Source organism: Talpa occidentalis, unplaced genomic scaffold, assembly GCF_014898055.3.
Source record: "Talpa occidentalis isolate TD23 unplaced genomic scaffold, MPIMG_talOcc4v2.1 talOcc4.16, whole genome shotgun sequence".
In the NCBI taxonomy this organism is placed as follows: Eukaryota; Metazoa; Chordata; class Mammalia; order Eulipotyphla; family Talpidae; genus Talpa; species Talpa occidentalis.
Window position 1 is genome coordinate 84,663,295 of NW_023601653.1, and position 15,504 is coordinate 84,678,798.

Sequence of the window (15,504 nt, forward strand, 5' to 3'; positions counted from 1 at the left end):
GTTTTTACTTTTTGTGTAGTTTTTGAGCTAAGGTAAAGGAAGAGTGTCATTTCTTTTTGGAAAAAGAAAGAAGGGTAGGGCGGGCTGCCTGAATTTGCAGGCAGCTGCTTTGGGGACAGGATATATAGAGCAAGAATTTATTTTTCACAACTACGGGAATAAGTGTATTGCTAAAGAAATACCTTACATCTGTTACTTGGAGAGTAGAGGTTTCTTGCCACAAGGACTGCAGGGAACAAGCCTAACTCCCTCTGCATATGGTAGTAACTACCTTCCCAGGTCCCATACGACAGTCTGGCCCACCTCACAGCATAGTGACCGTCATTTAAGGAAATCAAAGTGGTGGGAGGAGTGTAACAGGATTGGTTTTGGGTCAGGAGAAGATTATAAATTCATTTTTAGGCATATCCCATTTGTAGTTATAATCCATCTACCTGTGAAGTAGGTAGGTGCTAAGTAGATACAGCGTAGGCTGGTGGGTGTTGTAGTGTGGGATACAGACCTGACACCTGACTGCAACTAGAAATGTGACTGTTTGTAGGTGCTGTTTAAAATCATGGAAAAGATTTCATCTGAATGAGGGCTTCTAAGAAAAAAGAGGTCACAAGAATTTAAATTACAGTTTTTTAATGAATGACACTACTGCTGCAACAGAATTTTGAAAAGAGACTGTGAATGCAGATACTTTCTAAATTTTCTGATCACTTCCATTACCCTAAAATCAGACCAGATCATTAGCTAAGAAAGAAAGTGTAAGACTGCTCAAACAGTATTGAGCTCTCCTATGAGGTGGGAGATCAATTTGGAATGGTGTAAGTATTCACCTGAGATTTCCTCTGGCAGTGTTTAAATGGTGCCTAAAATAAATGACTTAAGTTCATGCATTTTGGCTTGGAGAAAGGCACAAAAGAATTAAGAGCAACCCAACTAGTTTGCTTGCTTTTATTGGGCTAATTTGCATAGCTAATCCAAAAAAAATCCTCTAAGTCTCTGCTCTGTGTCAAGCAAATTGTAACATTGATGACAAAGAGTTGAAAGATACAGTTCCTAACCTCTAGAAGTTCATGTTCTAGTAAGTGAGATAGTCATCTGAATAAATAAGATATAATCTATAGTATGATAGAAAACATGATCGGCCAAATGTTGCAATGAGAAAAGAGATTTGGATATAAATAAGGATTCACCAAGAAGTGACATTTGAGTTGGTCCTGATTTCATTTTGTGTAGTATATTGTTATCTTTTAAGTCTTATGTTTTGTTTATTTGGTCATAAAGAAGAGCAGAGAATTATCAAGTACAACTTGAACATTATAGGTCATGCCTGTCCTCACATTTTTCTATCATAGACTTTCCTGCTCAGAAATTCTTTTGTTTCACCATAACAGTTAATAGTTAGTTCATATACTCAGTGAATACATACTGGCATTTCCTGTGTACCATGTACTGATGCTTTATTATTTGTGTTCCAGCTCTAAAGAAAAGTAAGTGCTAAAATATTTTCAGCAATGACAGGATCAGTGTAACCAAGTGTCTAGCCTCTTAAAGTAATTCAAAGGTGATGTTCATTGGAATTTGAAGGGTTTACTGGAAAAATACCCTCTCTGCTTTTTAATCAGGTTTTGTGTGTATAATAAAAATCTGTTCCTGGCCTTCATTTAGAGATTTTACTTTGAATGTAAACTGAATCATTGACATACGTTTTCATTATATATATATACATGTATTTTACAGATTTGGTAATAATTCTTCAGTAATTGTCTAAGGTTTTTGTAAGCTTTGTCTACTTTGACAGGAGAAATCTTTCAGTAACAGTTTCTAAAAGAAGCTGAAGACATTTTTGACAAAAATATTACTGTTTATAAGGAAATTCTTAATTGTAACATTTTTAAGGTGGTTTCCTTGAAGACCAAAACAGAATTGTGTCTGTCATTATGATTACACCTCGGCCTCTATTACCTTGCCCCAGACTCATCCCACTAATCATATACATTTTGGTCTATACCTTTAACCTTACCTCTCCACTGTCTTCCTTGCACCGAGTCTTTTTTAATAAGGGGGTGGGGGGCGGTAAATGGAGTGATTAGGTGGCTAGGATGACCCTTGACTCTTGACAGGGATGGTATGTCCTTCTCCCTGCTTTGTCACGTCCTGTTCCGTATCCTTACCTTGCAGCACAGCATCGTAAGTTCAGAGCATGGATTGTAGAGCATGACTTCGGGAATTGAAATCCTTCTCCACTTAAAAGTTGTGTGACCTTGGATAAGAAACTTCTAAGTTTACTCGTCTGCTAAATTAGAATAAAGTGCTTAAAAAGCGTTTGGCACATAGTAACAGTATGTAATTATCAACTGCTGTTATTATCATCACTCTGACCATAGAAATTGCATTTTGATAACACTCGTGACCACCTTCTTGGTAGGTTCTTGGTGTGTTCTGTTTACCTTTGAAGCGCTGACATACATTTAAAACTGACAATTATCAAATCTGTCTACCTCCTGAGTTCTCTCCAGTATATAACTATTAGAGGCACATTTCTTCCCAGAAATCTGATGTTTTTATTTCATGTACTTTTTTTTTAAAGTTTTTTTTTTTTATTTATGCATCCAAGAACCGTGGTGTAGGCCAGAAGTGTGGGGGAGGGGTGTGTGAGAGGATTCACCAGAGACAGTGGGGAGCAGAACAGGCGGGTTCAACTACCCAGCCAGTAACCACGTCAGATACCTGAGGCTCACCCAAGCCCTGTTTGTCCCACTTCTCAACTCTCTCCTCCTGCCTGTGCATTATTGCAGTACTGGAGCACTTTTTATGTGAAACCATTGAAATATATCTAACTCATCGCTTTCACTGTTTAACTTCTTTCAATCCATTTGGTACCCTGCTTCCATTTACGTTGCTTTAAAATACAAATGATTATTGCTTTCTTGCTTGAAACCAGTTTCCTATCACCTGAAGGATAAAATTCAAACTGGACCCTTACTTCTTTAGCCAAAACTACTTTCATTTCTTGGAATTCATAAGTGTCTCACTTGGTGTATACCGAGAACTTACTTTTTGCCTTTGCCACACTCCCCAGCCCACCCTGTTTCCTTATCTCCTGGAGAAATACCTTTTAACAGAATCATTAACATGAGTCATGAATTAGTTGACTTTCTTTTATCTCTCCAGTGTTTGGCATGGTGCCAGGTAGTAGTAAGTACATGAGAGCAGCATTTCCACAGTAGGGATGAGACATACTCACTGGCATAAGTACAGGAAGTAGAAGTGATCCAGAACTTGTATAACTGTTCAGCAAGGTAATTTAATATCTATTAAACCTAAAATAATAAATGGGACTTCACTTGTATGTTTTCCTATCGTGTTTGTAGTGGTTTATTTTTATAGTATTTTACAAAAGTATTAGTCTGTGATTGAACAGGATATTTTTTAAAACTTAGTCAACCCTTACAGATGTTTTAAGAAACTCTGCATTAGAATATATTTTACCAGAAATATTTAGAAATTGACTTGGACCAGATGAATACTTCTGGAGCTGTCTAAACCTCAGAAATACCCAGTAATTTTAAAATGAATTCTAGCACATTATATGTTATTGACTTCTTAAAGCAAAAGGTCAAAGACTTACCAAAATGTATGTGAAGTCCAGCAAATAGTGTAGTTTATGTCCCGCCAGTGACACCAGTCTTATAGCACACGGACTGAGCTGCCATTTTAGTAACGCCTGGGATAGGAAAACACTTTCAGACTTCATAATATCAGCTATATATTTCTAGAGATTCATTAAATAATGATCTTAGTATTTGTTGAGGAATTTGGACAAATTTAAAGTTCTTTCTGATTGTGAAAGTTGGAAGCCTTCATACGTAGTTCGTGCTGTCACTTGAGAGTTGCCAGAGTGCATGTTGTTAGTTGTGGGCCTAATTTAATGGCCTGTCATTGGTGGTTTCTCTTAAAGAATGTCATAAATCAGACTTTTCAACAATTTTCTACTCTCTGCCTTCCTGTATGTGCCTTTCCAATAGAACCACAGAAGAACTAAAAGATCAACAAATACATTTCTCCAGACTTGCTTATTCAAAACATTTCTTTACTAAATGGTATATGCAGAAGGTTGGACACAAAATATTTACAGTGAACCATTGTTTTTTCTTGTCCTTTGACTATCTTGCTTGCCAAAAATACTAGCACTTGTTTTATAGTGAGCTAATCTTGACTTATTAATGGGGCAGGAGAGAAGATAGTTAGCATTAGAACTGAATTCATAAACTTTCCTTCATTAAAATATAAATATCTAACACAGTATTAGAATCATTTGATTTTACAATGTTCCCATTAAAGTGAACATCTGAACATTAATCACTCATTAGCTACTACAAAAGAAAGTCAGACAATTGCTAGTACAGCCTAGTAGCTTTAAAACCTCTTTTAAATGTACCTGCCTAAAGGTTTATAGTGTGGTTGTTGATGTAATCATTTCCTAAAATATGTCTAAAAATTTATATTTTCAGTAGACCTTCTGTCCAACTGCTACTTTTCAGCTTTTAATGTGAAAATCAGTGTTCCTTTACATGATCACGACTTTTTTCGGCACTGACATCTCTAGTTTATGGGATTTATTCTCTGCAAACAACAGGGTGGTTTTGGGACAAACTTAGAAATTTCCTTTCTCATGTAACAAGGAAATTCTCTCATGTACAAGGAAAAGAAGGTATTCGCAGCTCTTTGCTAACCAACAAAATGCTTCCCATTAGTTCTCATTCTTCCCATAATTTTCATAGTAATGCTCACTTGAATGCTTTAATTCAAGTAGTATATAAAGAAATTCAGTAGCACCTGAAAGAAAGGGTAATAGCAATAACTTTAAATGAAGTTTACTTCTATTCATGTTTTAAGAAGAGTGACCAAATTAATGTTAGATGTTAAAAATGGTAAGGCCACATATTGTCCACCTCAAAAATCTTGCCTTTAAAACTACTTCTGTGTAAAATTCCAATATTAAAAGTAGCATATATGCCAGTTCTCTCTTTACTAACTAGTTGCAGGGGTGGGAGCAGAGTTCAGATATGATTTTTGGGCCTCCCAGGTGGCGCAGCAGGTTGAGCACAGCCCTGTGAAACTGTCCGCAGCCTGTGCAGTGCAGGTTCCATTCCCGGCCGGCTGGGGAGCTACCCACAGGGCGCAGCAGACCTCTCCTGTCTCCCCGCTGCTCCCCTCAGCAGTGGCTTTCAGTCAGTCTGCCTGTTCTTCTCCCCACTCTGTCTCTGGGGAATCCTCTGACCCTCCACGCCTCTGGCCTGTACCCCACCTCTTGTATAAATAAATAAATCTTTTTGAAAAAATGAGTATTTTTTAAATAAATAGAAGGGACGTTATATCCACTTACATGTTTTAAGCTAAATTTGTTCTTTAAAGAAAGCTTGAAGAATGAGTGAATAACTGTGTAAAGCAAACTAGAGCTGTAGTTGCATGTGCTCTTCCTAAATATGTGGAGACGCTTCAGATTTGATATCTAAGTTAATGAGATTTGTCTTTCCTAGAAAAAAAATGACCAAAAAATAAGCATCAAGTTTAAATGTTTTAAAATTATTTGTAAACCTTCTTGGGGACGGAACAGGCTTCTACTTGTGGTTCCTTATTGTAAGGTCCCCATCCAGTTTCCTGTCTGTCTTTCAGCACAGAGTTGGCGCCAGCGTCCCACATTACCCGAGTGCTCCCAAATGCCGAGTGCTCCCAAATGCCGCGGTAGCTTTGCAAAATACTTACACTGTTGCTGAAAAACAATTATGTGGCTAGTTCTGAAAATTCTTTATCCATTTAATTGTTGATTCGCTAAGATAATTGATAAACTTGAGGATTTATTTTTACATCATAAGAAAATAAAATGGTTTCCTCATTATAGATCAGTTGGTTTTGGGTTTTGTTCTTTGCTTTTTTAATTGGTTAGTCTGAAGGTGTAGTTACTTCTTTAAAGGGTGGTGAGTGGCCATTACATTTTGATCAGTTACAGAATGAGTGACACAAAACCAAAGGCTTTAGGTAATCAAAAATTAAGTTTGTTTTCTTTCCTGTTCTAGTTACCGGGTTACTAAACTAGTGAGCATACATGATCACTTGAGAATTGGGCTTCTGGAGCGCCTGAGCAGAAAGGGAGTGTTCATACTCAGCATTACAAAAGACAACTTTCTTTTTGAAGGGGATTACTTTGGCTATTTTCCAGGTACTGGGGAAATTCCAGTTTCATTACAAGTTATTGGGATGGCTATTTATTATTCATTTCCTAAAATATGTTGATTACAGACTTGAGATTTGGTTATGTAGAACTTTATTTCACTTCAACAGTTTAAACACTTTGAACTATGTAGAAATTTACAGTGAAAAGTAAAATTGAGACTCTTGCATGAGACACTTTTTCCAGAGAACTCTAGAAACTATCCGTCTTATTGGTCAGAATATACTTAGTGGAAGAACTTTTCAAAAGCCCCGTAAGAGCAATAGGATTTTTGCATGTGTATAAGGAAAAGTTTTGTGCAAAACTTTCAGAGTAATTGTAATCATTCTTCATCTACTATTCCACTTACAGGATATTGGGTTAAGAGTGAAAATTTATAACTAGCGTTTTTACAGAGAATTAATAACTTATAAAATAGTTGCTATACGGATTCTTTCACAAAAATAGTTCTTTATGGTGGCAGTGGTTAACAGTCTAGATACATTGAATCACAGCAAAATGTCCATTTTGATTATTTAGAAGAATTCTCTTTAAAAAAATTTTCTAGTAGGTAGATGGTTTTGGAAAAAGAGTCTTCATAAAAAAAATTTCAAATATTTTTCCTTCATTCATCTTTTATTATATAGATGTATCTTGATAGTCATTAGGGCATTTACAGTAGTTATTTTCCTTCTTTATGAAACCCTCTTTATGTGTTACTTGGATTTTTATTTTTTAAATTCTAGATTCTAGTTATAGTTATATTCAGGGTACAAATCAGACCTCTTCGATCAAGCACTTTTCCACTGCTCTCTAGAACTGCTTCTGATCTTTCCACCATATAATCTCTCATTCTTTCAGCACACCTTTGTAGCTTTATATGCCAAGCTTTGTTCTAGATCCTAAGATACAAAGGTGAATACCACATGGACTCTGCTTTCGAGATAAATGCAGTATCAGTGAGTTCATGCTGTACAGTTAGCCCTGAGGAAGGAATATTAGTTCTTCCTGGAGGTGCTAAGAAAGACGTAACATTCGTACGAGGTGATGAGATTCAGTTTTAAAGAATCAGAATTTCTTACAGAGGAAGAATATTTTATGAGAAGTATATGCTAAGGCTCAGTCTTAATACAGTAAACTGAGAATACGTCTTAAGACTCCTGATTCAAATTCAAGTTCAAGAATGCTCTTACTACTTGTTGTTTGCATTTTAAATGCGTATATAAGTACGAGAAGAGAACCACAAAGCCACTTTGAGGAGCAGGCGCTTACTAGTCAGATCAGCTCACAAAATGATCGGCTTGTGCATACACAGCCATCCTTCTCGTTTTTCCCGGATCAACAGCTTTTCATACTCGTTAGTGTATGTCCTAAACCACCTGGTCAGCCAACTAGTAACTCACAAAAACTTACCATAGAGTAAATATGAAATTTAGTATGTTAATTCTTAGGTGTTGTCAATTTTGCACAACGTTAACTTGCCTGGGGATTATAAAATTTAAATATATTTAAATATTTTGTTTAAATCATTAAATAATTGAAATAATTTAAATGCACTGATTACTTTAAATTAAAATAATTTTAAATATATTTAAATGTAGAAAGATGTAGTAATGTGGTTACATTTGTCTGACTTGAAGATTTTTTACTTTCTTTTGCATTAGGGATCTTTTCCTTAAGTCTTAACTAATTTTAACATGATAATGATAAAAACTCTACAAGCTATATGACCTAGGTATGTGTTTTTTGATGAATCACATTACTTCATGTTTGGACCACGTTTTGTTGGTGTTGAATTGTTAAGATATAGTTTCCTGAAAACTTGAAGTGTTGGTATTTGTCAGTGTGAATCGGTGAAATCAATTGTATTAGCAGAAGCTAGCCCAACGTGCATGTGACCGATAGAACTCCTGAGTAGCCACAAAATAACATACGGTTTATATGATTCCTTTTCATTTTTATTATGCATTCATAATAGTCTCAGATTTTGCTAAGAAATACCACATATGTTAAGGAAGGATGGATTTTGCTCTATAGTGCAGTTTTACTGAAAGTAAGTGATGTATCAGCATAAGGACAACACATTTTGTACCATTTCCAGTCCGTATTAAATCATTCAGTAAAGCATCTTAGAGGCTAAGGTAGAATTTCCTACATCGCTGTATCTAGGCTCAGCATACATATGTCTTACGAAATTGTTTTGAAACAAACAGGAAAGTGGTATTTTTTTAATACTAGACTCTCGGAAAGAGATGCTCAAAAGCTATAATTATGATTTTTATTATTGAAATGATATTATTTAAACATTGTGTTTAGTGGCAGCCAGTTAAGTATCCAATTTTTTCTAATTGTCAAAGATATTTGTGTTTCTAAACTTGCCTTCTGTTAAAAGATTGAGTAATGAGTTGCATAAACTAATTGCAGATCAAACTGCTTATGACCAAATTTAAGAATCTGGTTTCTTCTGCCACAATGATGGTATTGAAAACTGATATTATATCACTTGAGCCATGGAATATTTTAGTAGTTTGAGTCTGTGCTAATTGTGCCTTGAAGTTTATACCAAAAGCTACAGGAACATTTATTTTAATTGGTCTTTATAGTATTTCAAGAATAGAGTGATTCCTAGAGCCGTAACATTTTAAAGATGAGGGGGGGAATTTGGTATTTTCAAGATTAAAAAGAAAAGTCTAGATGTTTCAGTGGATTTGGAATCTGTAAGGATACATATAAATAAGTGAAAACAGTTTGAAAATTATTCATGTTTGCACAACTTGGCTCTTCGAGGTGTTTGGTAAAGCCATGAATTGGGGTCTTTGGGCAGCTGCCCACCCCCCACCCCACCCCTGGCCTCTGGCGGTGCAGGCGCCTCTCTGCTTCTCCTTTTCCTAATAAACCTGCCCTTGTAAAGTACAAAAAAAACATTTTAGAGTCTTTGTGTAATTGTAATGCAGACAGTTGTGGAGCACTGTATTCTTAGTGTAATCCTGAACTGGGCAAACAGAAGGATTTGAAAACGAATGGGTAAATCGCTCTGACATCCCTTGTGCCTCCTTGACTCTCGGGTGTTGGTCCCGCCCCGTGTTGGACCAGAGGGTGCTGATGCGTGGTGGCCATACCCGGGCAGCGTGGTGTGTTCTGGCTTGCCCGACTGCCCCAGTGCTGGGTTTATAATTAAAAGGACATAGAACAAAAGGCAAAGAGAAAATGAAACTCAGAAGGAGTTTGAGATTATGAAAGGTTGAGCTAGAAAATGAGTAAAGAAAAACGGCAGAGAAGTACTGTTTCCCTTCTTTGTCCTCACACTCGAGGCTACCTTTATCTTCCTCACACATAAAGTTGTTTGCTGCTGAAAATGGCACGTAAACGACTCTGGGGCCTAGATGGCCTCCACCAAACATCAATAACGACATTGTTTTCATTACCTAAGAATTACACGATCACAAATTCAATATTAAAACTGTTCTCCTCTTTGCCTTGGGGTAGGGGACACAGCCTGTTAATTTGGACACTATTATTCCTTCCTATACTGTGGTTATTTTAGTAAACATAGATTGTAACTGAAATCACAAAACAGATCACCATAATTTATTTCCAAAAATTGAATATACTAAATTTTGGAGTTTCGTCAAAATAGCACATGGTATATGGTCATAGTTTGTTTACAGTATCAAGGTTATGGACATGAACCCAGCACGATGAATCTCTCATAACTATCATAACTGTTTAACTTAATGCAAATAAGAGGTAAGCAAGCTTTGAAAAACTTTGATTTCTCTGAGCTCTCATAACAGTGGATTTCTATTATTTTTACATGCAACTAACTCACCTCACTTTTGAGTCCTTTGCCACAGAACTCTAATAAGACAAGTATCTTCCTGTTGCAGAAAAAAATTTAAGTTATCTATGATCCATATGACTGTGTCAGTCATTGCATATCCTACTTAATGATGCTAGATGTCTAACTGATAAAGTAACATTGGGTTCATAACAAGGTAAAATTGTATGATTCAATATAAAATTATTCTATCTTGAGACTAAGATACTGTGTAAAACTATACTTCCACTGTCTGTTTTAATTTAAATCCTAATTTATTTCTTTCAAAATGGAAAATAGTGGGAGAATCAACTTACTCATAGTTTTTAATCTTGTCATGGAGAAATGTTGGATTTTCATGAATTAAAGAGGAGCTGGAAGCCAGAAAAACATGCTTCACCGGAGCTCACATAGCAGGCGTTTGTTTCCCAGGCTCACGCGTCTGTGCCCTCCCTTCTGAAAAATGGTTGACCACATGGAAGTGGAGAGGCTGCTCTTTCATCATAAGGAATTGACAGTGAAACCAATAAATACCACTTTAAAGGTTAAGCTCTGGCTAGCATGCTGTCTCAGTTCCTACTCAGGCTGATTTGCAGGTGCCTGGGATGAGTAGACAACCTGTAATTTCTACCCATCAGGTAAAAGAAGGAAAGAAAACTGAGCTGCTCTCCCAGTTAACAGTTTATTGTGGTTAAAATTAATGCAGATTTTACAGGCACAAATGTTAGTGTTTCCATTTATTCTAAATAATTGATTTGAAATTTGGGTAATGAATAGTTGGTGCATCATTTGGAAGTCTCACCAGTTCCTTATTAATGCAATAAACCATTTAAATTTTTCTCTGTGTCATTATTACAGATAACTTTGTTTCTCTTAATTTTAACATGTTTTAAGGAAAATAAATATGTGGTTACTTTTACTTTAAATGTATTTTATTTTTTGCAGTGTTTGAGCAACACCCCTCCACTTACTGAATATTTCCTCAATGATAAATATCAAGAAGAACTGAATTTTGACAATCCCTTGGGAATGAGAGGTGAAATAGCCAAATCTTATGCTGAATTGATCAAGCAGATGTGGTCTGGAAAATTTAGCTACGTCACACCAAGAGCCTTTAAGGTTAGTACAGTGAATACATTTCGGTGAGGGCTATCTCACCTGCAGAGGGAGAAATTGCTTCTCTCGGAGGAGGAACAAAAAATCATAGCTATAGGATGGAACTAGAAGGGATCATGCACAGTGAAATAAGCCAGAAAGAAAAAGGAAAATATTGGATGGTTTCACTTATAGCAGGAATAGAGGGGAACCCAGTAAGACACCAGTGTAAAAAAATAAAAACAGTTCAAACCACAGCAAAGCAAAAACAGACAATTATAAACCAGAGACATCCTGCAGGGGACGAGGCGGGAGAGGGGTCAGAGGGAGGGAGGGAGGCGCACAGGTGAGGGTGCACGGGCGCACTGGGGAAGGAAACTCTCTGGGGACGACACCTGACGGGGTGGGGGGGGAGCAAATATTGTTTAAAAATGAACAATGGTGTAAAAAATTAAAAAATACAAAATTTAAAAAATCATATTTATTACAATAGTGTGTGTCCCTCCAAAGGGACCCAGCACGTAAATAGATAAACAGTATAAATGCCAGGGCAGAGGATGGAGCAGAGAAAGAGCTTAAAATACCTAGGAAGTCGTGGGGTAGTGAGGGAAATGCTGAATAGAGGTTGAGAAGCGCAGGGATGGCACAAAAGGACTGTAGAACGGGAGCAGTGAACATTTGCAGGTTGTGTACGAATATGTTACATTTCTGAGAAAACTACGTAAATATTTTTACAAATTACAGGTTAAATCTGGCTATGTCATTGAATTCTTAATTTGAATTGTTCTGAGTTTTAGGAGTTTTTTAAATGAAACTAGTCTTCAAAACAAACATTAAATTGAATGAAAAGTAAAGTTTCCAGCCATTATTAATATTAACAAATGACTTTGATATAGCACATCTACTAGGCAACATTTAATTAACTAGTAAGTAAATAGCTAGTTAACTAGTTATTACTAGTAGGTTAACTAGTTAAGGATAAACAGGGTAAAAACAGCAAGTTAAAAAATTCCTGCATTTATCTTCTTTAACTTTCTAAACTCTTTTACTTTCTAAACAGACTAGTTCAGAAAATCAGCTCTTAGCCCTTACCCATGATTCCATTTAGTTTTATTTTACTAGATATTCTCTTTTAAATTATGTGTAAATAGACTCTAGATACCTGATTTTTTTTTTCTTTCACATTTGTTTTCAGTCCCATTAAAAAATTGTTAGTGAAGCAAAGGCTAGGAAAATTATTAGCACAGTGTTTCTGTTATCTCTGTAAAATTCATCCTCTTTTTGTACAGAGATGCTAAATAAGAGTTTAGTCATTTTTTCTAGTGACCCCAAAAATGTTAATGAATTTTAATAATGGTCCTTAGTGTTTCCCAGTCCTGTGTACAAAACTTTACCATATTTTCTCCTTGTTCTTTTCTCAAGGTTAGTATTTCTCTTCTATTTTATTGATCAGTTATTTTAAAAAGAGTTTTAAATGTGTGGTTGTGGTGATACAGCGAGAATGAAAACCAGATTTTTACGCGAGGCAATAGGAAGCCCTGGAGCTAAGATTTAAAATCATCAGTAAAAACTCTGGCAGATATAAACAGCTATTGATAACTAAAAAAAAAAACTAAGACCAAGCGATGATTAATGCATGTATGTTTGTGTGTGTTTTTAAAGGATCCCATGTGCTGGCTGTTTTGTCCCAGATAAACTTCATTGAGTGCTTACTGAGATTACAAACAAAATAGAACATTCCTACTGTGTGTGTGTGTGCGTGCACACCATATATATACTCCAACCCATTATCATTATTCATAGCAGTTATGTTCTGTGACGTCAGCGTGCTTACTGGATTGACCTAGGGGAAGTCCATATCAGATTCTGGAAATCCTCTGGTCACATTTCCACATTCCACATTCACCGGTGAATACGTCATCTTGTTATATGTGTGCTTGTATCTGAAGACACCTTGTTTAAGACATGTTGATTATCACTTCACTCCTGGCCGGCAGCACTATGACTGTGCTTGAACTAAGCTTATCTAGCACGTATTTTTCTCTAAGGCCTATCACAACCTTCTTGTGCGGAGGAACACTCACCAGTACCTCAGCATTACACTTGGGAACCATTGTCAATAGCAGAATCAGCAACAAAAAGCACAAAAAAAAAAAATGCTGGAAAGCACAGCACTGAGTAGACCACAAAAGAACACGTGTTTGGGTAGTAACAAGAAGGTGGAGTGTCTCCTTTGGTGACCCAGCTGGGAACATGTACACCAGGCAACTCGGATCTTTTCACCACTCTGCTCATAGCTACAAATGACTACAAAAGTCCTGGGGCTTACAAAGTTAATAAATAAATTGACAACGGAATCATGAATAATGAGAATCCGTGTGTGTGTGTGTGTGTGTGTGTGTGTGTGTGTGTGTGTGTGTTTGAAGTCAGTCTTATCCTTAGAACTGATTTTATAGTTTTGCTTTTTTTACAGACACAGGTAGGACGTTTTGCACCTCAGTTCTCTGGATACCAGCAACAGGACTGTCAAGAATTACTAGCTTTCCTATTAGATGGACTACATGAGGATTTGAATAGAATTAGGAAAAAACCATATATACAGTTAAAAGATGCTGATGGAAGGCCTGATAAGGTAAATGCAATGATGTTATGTCCCCATTGTTAAAATAATGCACTTCTCTTTGTAATCTTTGTCCTTTTTCCTTACAGGTGGTTGCTGAAGAAGCCTGGGAAAATCATCTAAAAAGAAATGATTCTATCATAGTAGATATATTTCATGGCCTTTTCAAATCAACCCTAGTTTGTCCTGAATGTGCTAAGATTTCAGTCACCTTTGATCCTTTTTGTTACTTGACACTTCCATTGCCTATGAAAAAGGAGCGGACCTTGGAAGTTTACTTAGTTAGAATGGATCCACTTACCAAACCTATGCAGGTAAGTAACTACTGGCTTTGCATTTGTTAATTTTATAAAAAATTTCTTGTGGAGTTTTTAATGCCTCAAGATAATTTAATATAAGAAGTTTATTTTTGTGAGAGATTTTATAAGCTTATTACCTTGGAAATTAATACAATTTTTCAAATCTTGAAAAGGTAATGATTCAAAGTATCATTTGTCATGTAAAGACAAAATTCCGAGAGATTTTCTTATCAAAGAAAAATGAGAAGATGTCTGACTTTAGAATGTTGGGGTGAATGTTAGTTTTCAAACTTAGTATTTGTTCCCTCTTTTTCAACTTGAACTTTCTTTAATGATCATTATAATTTTTTTCCTAGTGTCTATTGCAAGTGAAACTAATAATACATATTTTGATACATGATATGTTAGTATAATAGTATATTTAAATGCCTGTCATTTTTAGACATCTTAAGAACTTGCAAGAGAAATGAAAATTTAGTCAATCTAAAAATACTTGTTTCTCATCATTTAATAGTTGAAATCTTTCAGCCATTTGTAATATCTATTTTTGCTTATTCAAGAACCTCATGGTATCCTTAATATCACTTACTTTCCTGATCCCATTGCCTGCTGTTATAATTGGACCTTTTAATATTTTGTGGAACAAAGCACTGTATTTTCTTACTTATTAAACAGTTAATCCTTTTCTGACATTTGATCCTCCACCCCAATAAAATTTGTTCCTTCCTCTTCTGTCTTCTAGTTCCTTAAATTCAGTGGTATTATTTATCAAATTTTATTCTGATCTTTGATTATTTTCCTCTTTCCTCCCCTAGATCATGAGTTCTTTAAAGATAGGGACTTTGTAAATCTACTTTTCGAAGCCTCAGGACTTTAGGGTCATGCAAAAGACAGATTCAAAAATGTTATTCACCCAAATACGTATTGAACACCTACTGAATCTTTAGTTGTTTTTTTTTTTTTTTTTTTTTAAAAAAGCAGACATGATTCCTATGCTAAATGGTGTCACTTATATATGGAATATAGAGAAACAAAGGGTCAGATAAAAGCAAATCAATAAAAGACCTTAGAAATCTCCTGTAGAATTGAGGCGGGTGGGAGGAGGGGTGGCGGGGTAGGGGGCAGCACATTGGACTGGTGGAGACTGTGGGTGCTGTGATGGGTGGTGTGGTGTGGTGGCCCACACATGAAGAATGTTCTCCTGTATCTTTCAGTCATATACAGTGTTGTAAGCCCATGGTACCTCAATAAAAATAAAGATATTAGAGGTGGAGAAGTCTCAGGTCCAAGAAACAAACTACGGTTGAATGCCAAGTGCAGGTTTTTGAATTAAGAAGCCAAGGAACAATAAGGCTAAGATAAATCATTCATATGTACACTGTTGCCCAAGATGATGGAGAGAGTGTAGACAGACAGTATGAGCCAAATGCTAAGTGAATGTATGAGCAGCAGTGAGAGCGTTCTCATC

General features: G+C 36.1%; 1 protein-coding gene across 7 annotated transcripts in view; it reads left to right on the forward strand.

Moving 5' to 3' along the window:
* The window catches only part of USP15 (ubiquitin specific peptidase 15), an 88,716-nt gene that overhangs the window by 62,561 nt on the left and 10,651 nt on the right, over positions 1-15,504 (forward strand). For 5 of the 7 annotated variants that reach the window (XM_037515096.2, XM_037515097.2, XM_054696741.1 and 2 more), the window contains 3 exons: positions 10,968-11,141; positions 13,591-13,749; positions 13,827-14,051. In XM_037515096.2, the coding sequence (XP_037370993.1) occupies positions 10,968-11,141; positions 13,591-13,749; positions 13,827-14,051 (558 nt within the window). Of the gene's footprint in view, positions 1-6,071; positions 6,215-10,967; positions 11,142-13,590; positions 13,750-13,826; positions 14,052-15,504 lie in introns of those variants that run through there. The other 2 variants (XM_037515100.2, XR_005125861.2) reach the window with 2 other exon arrangements.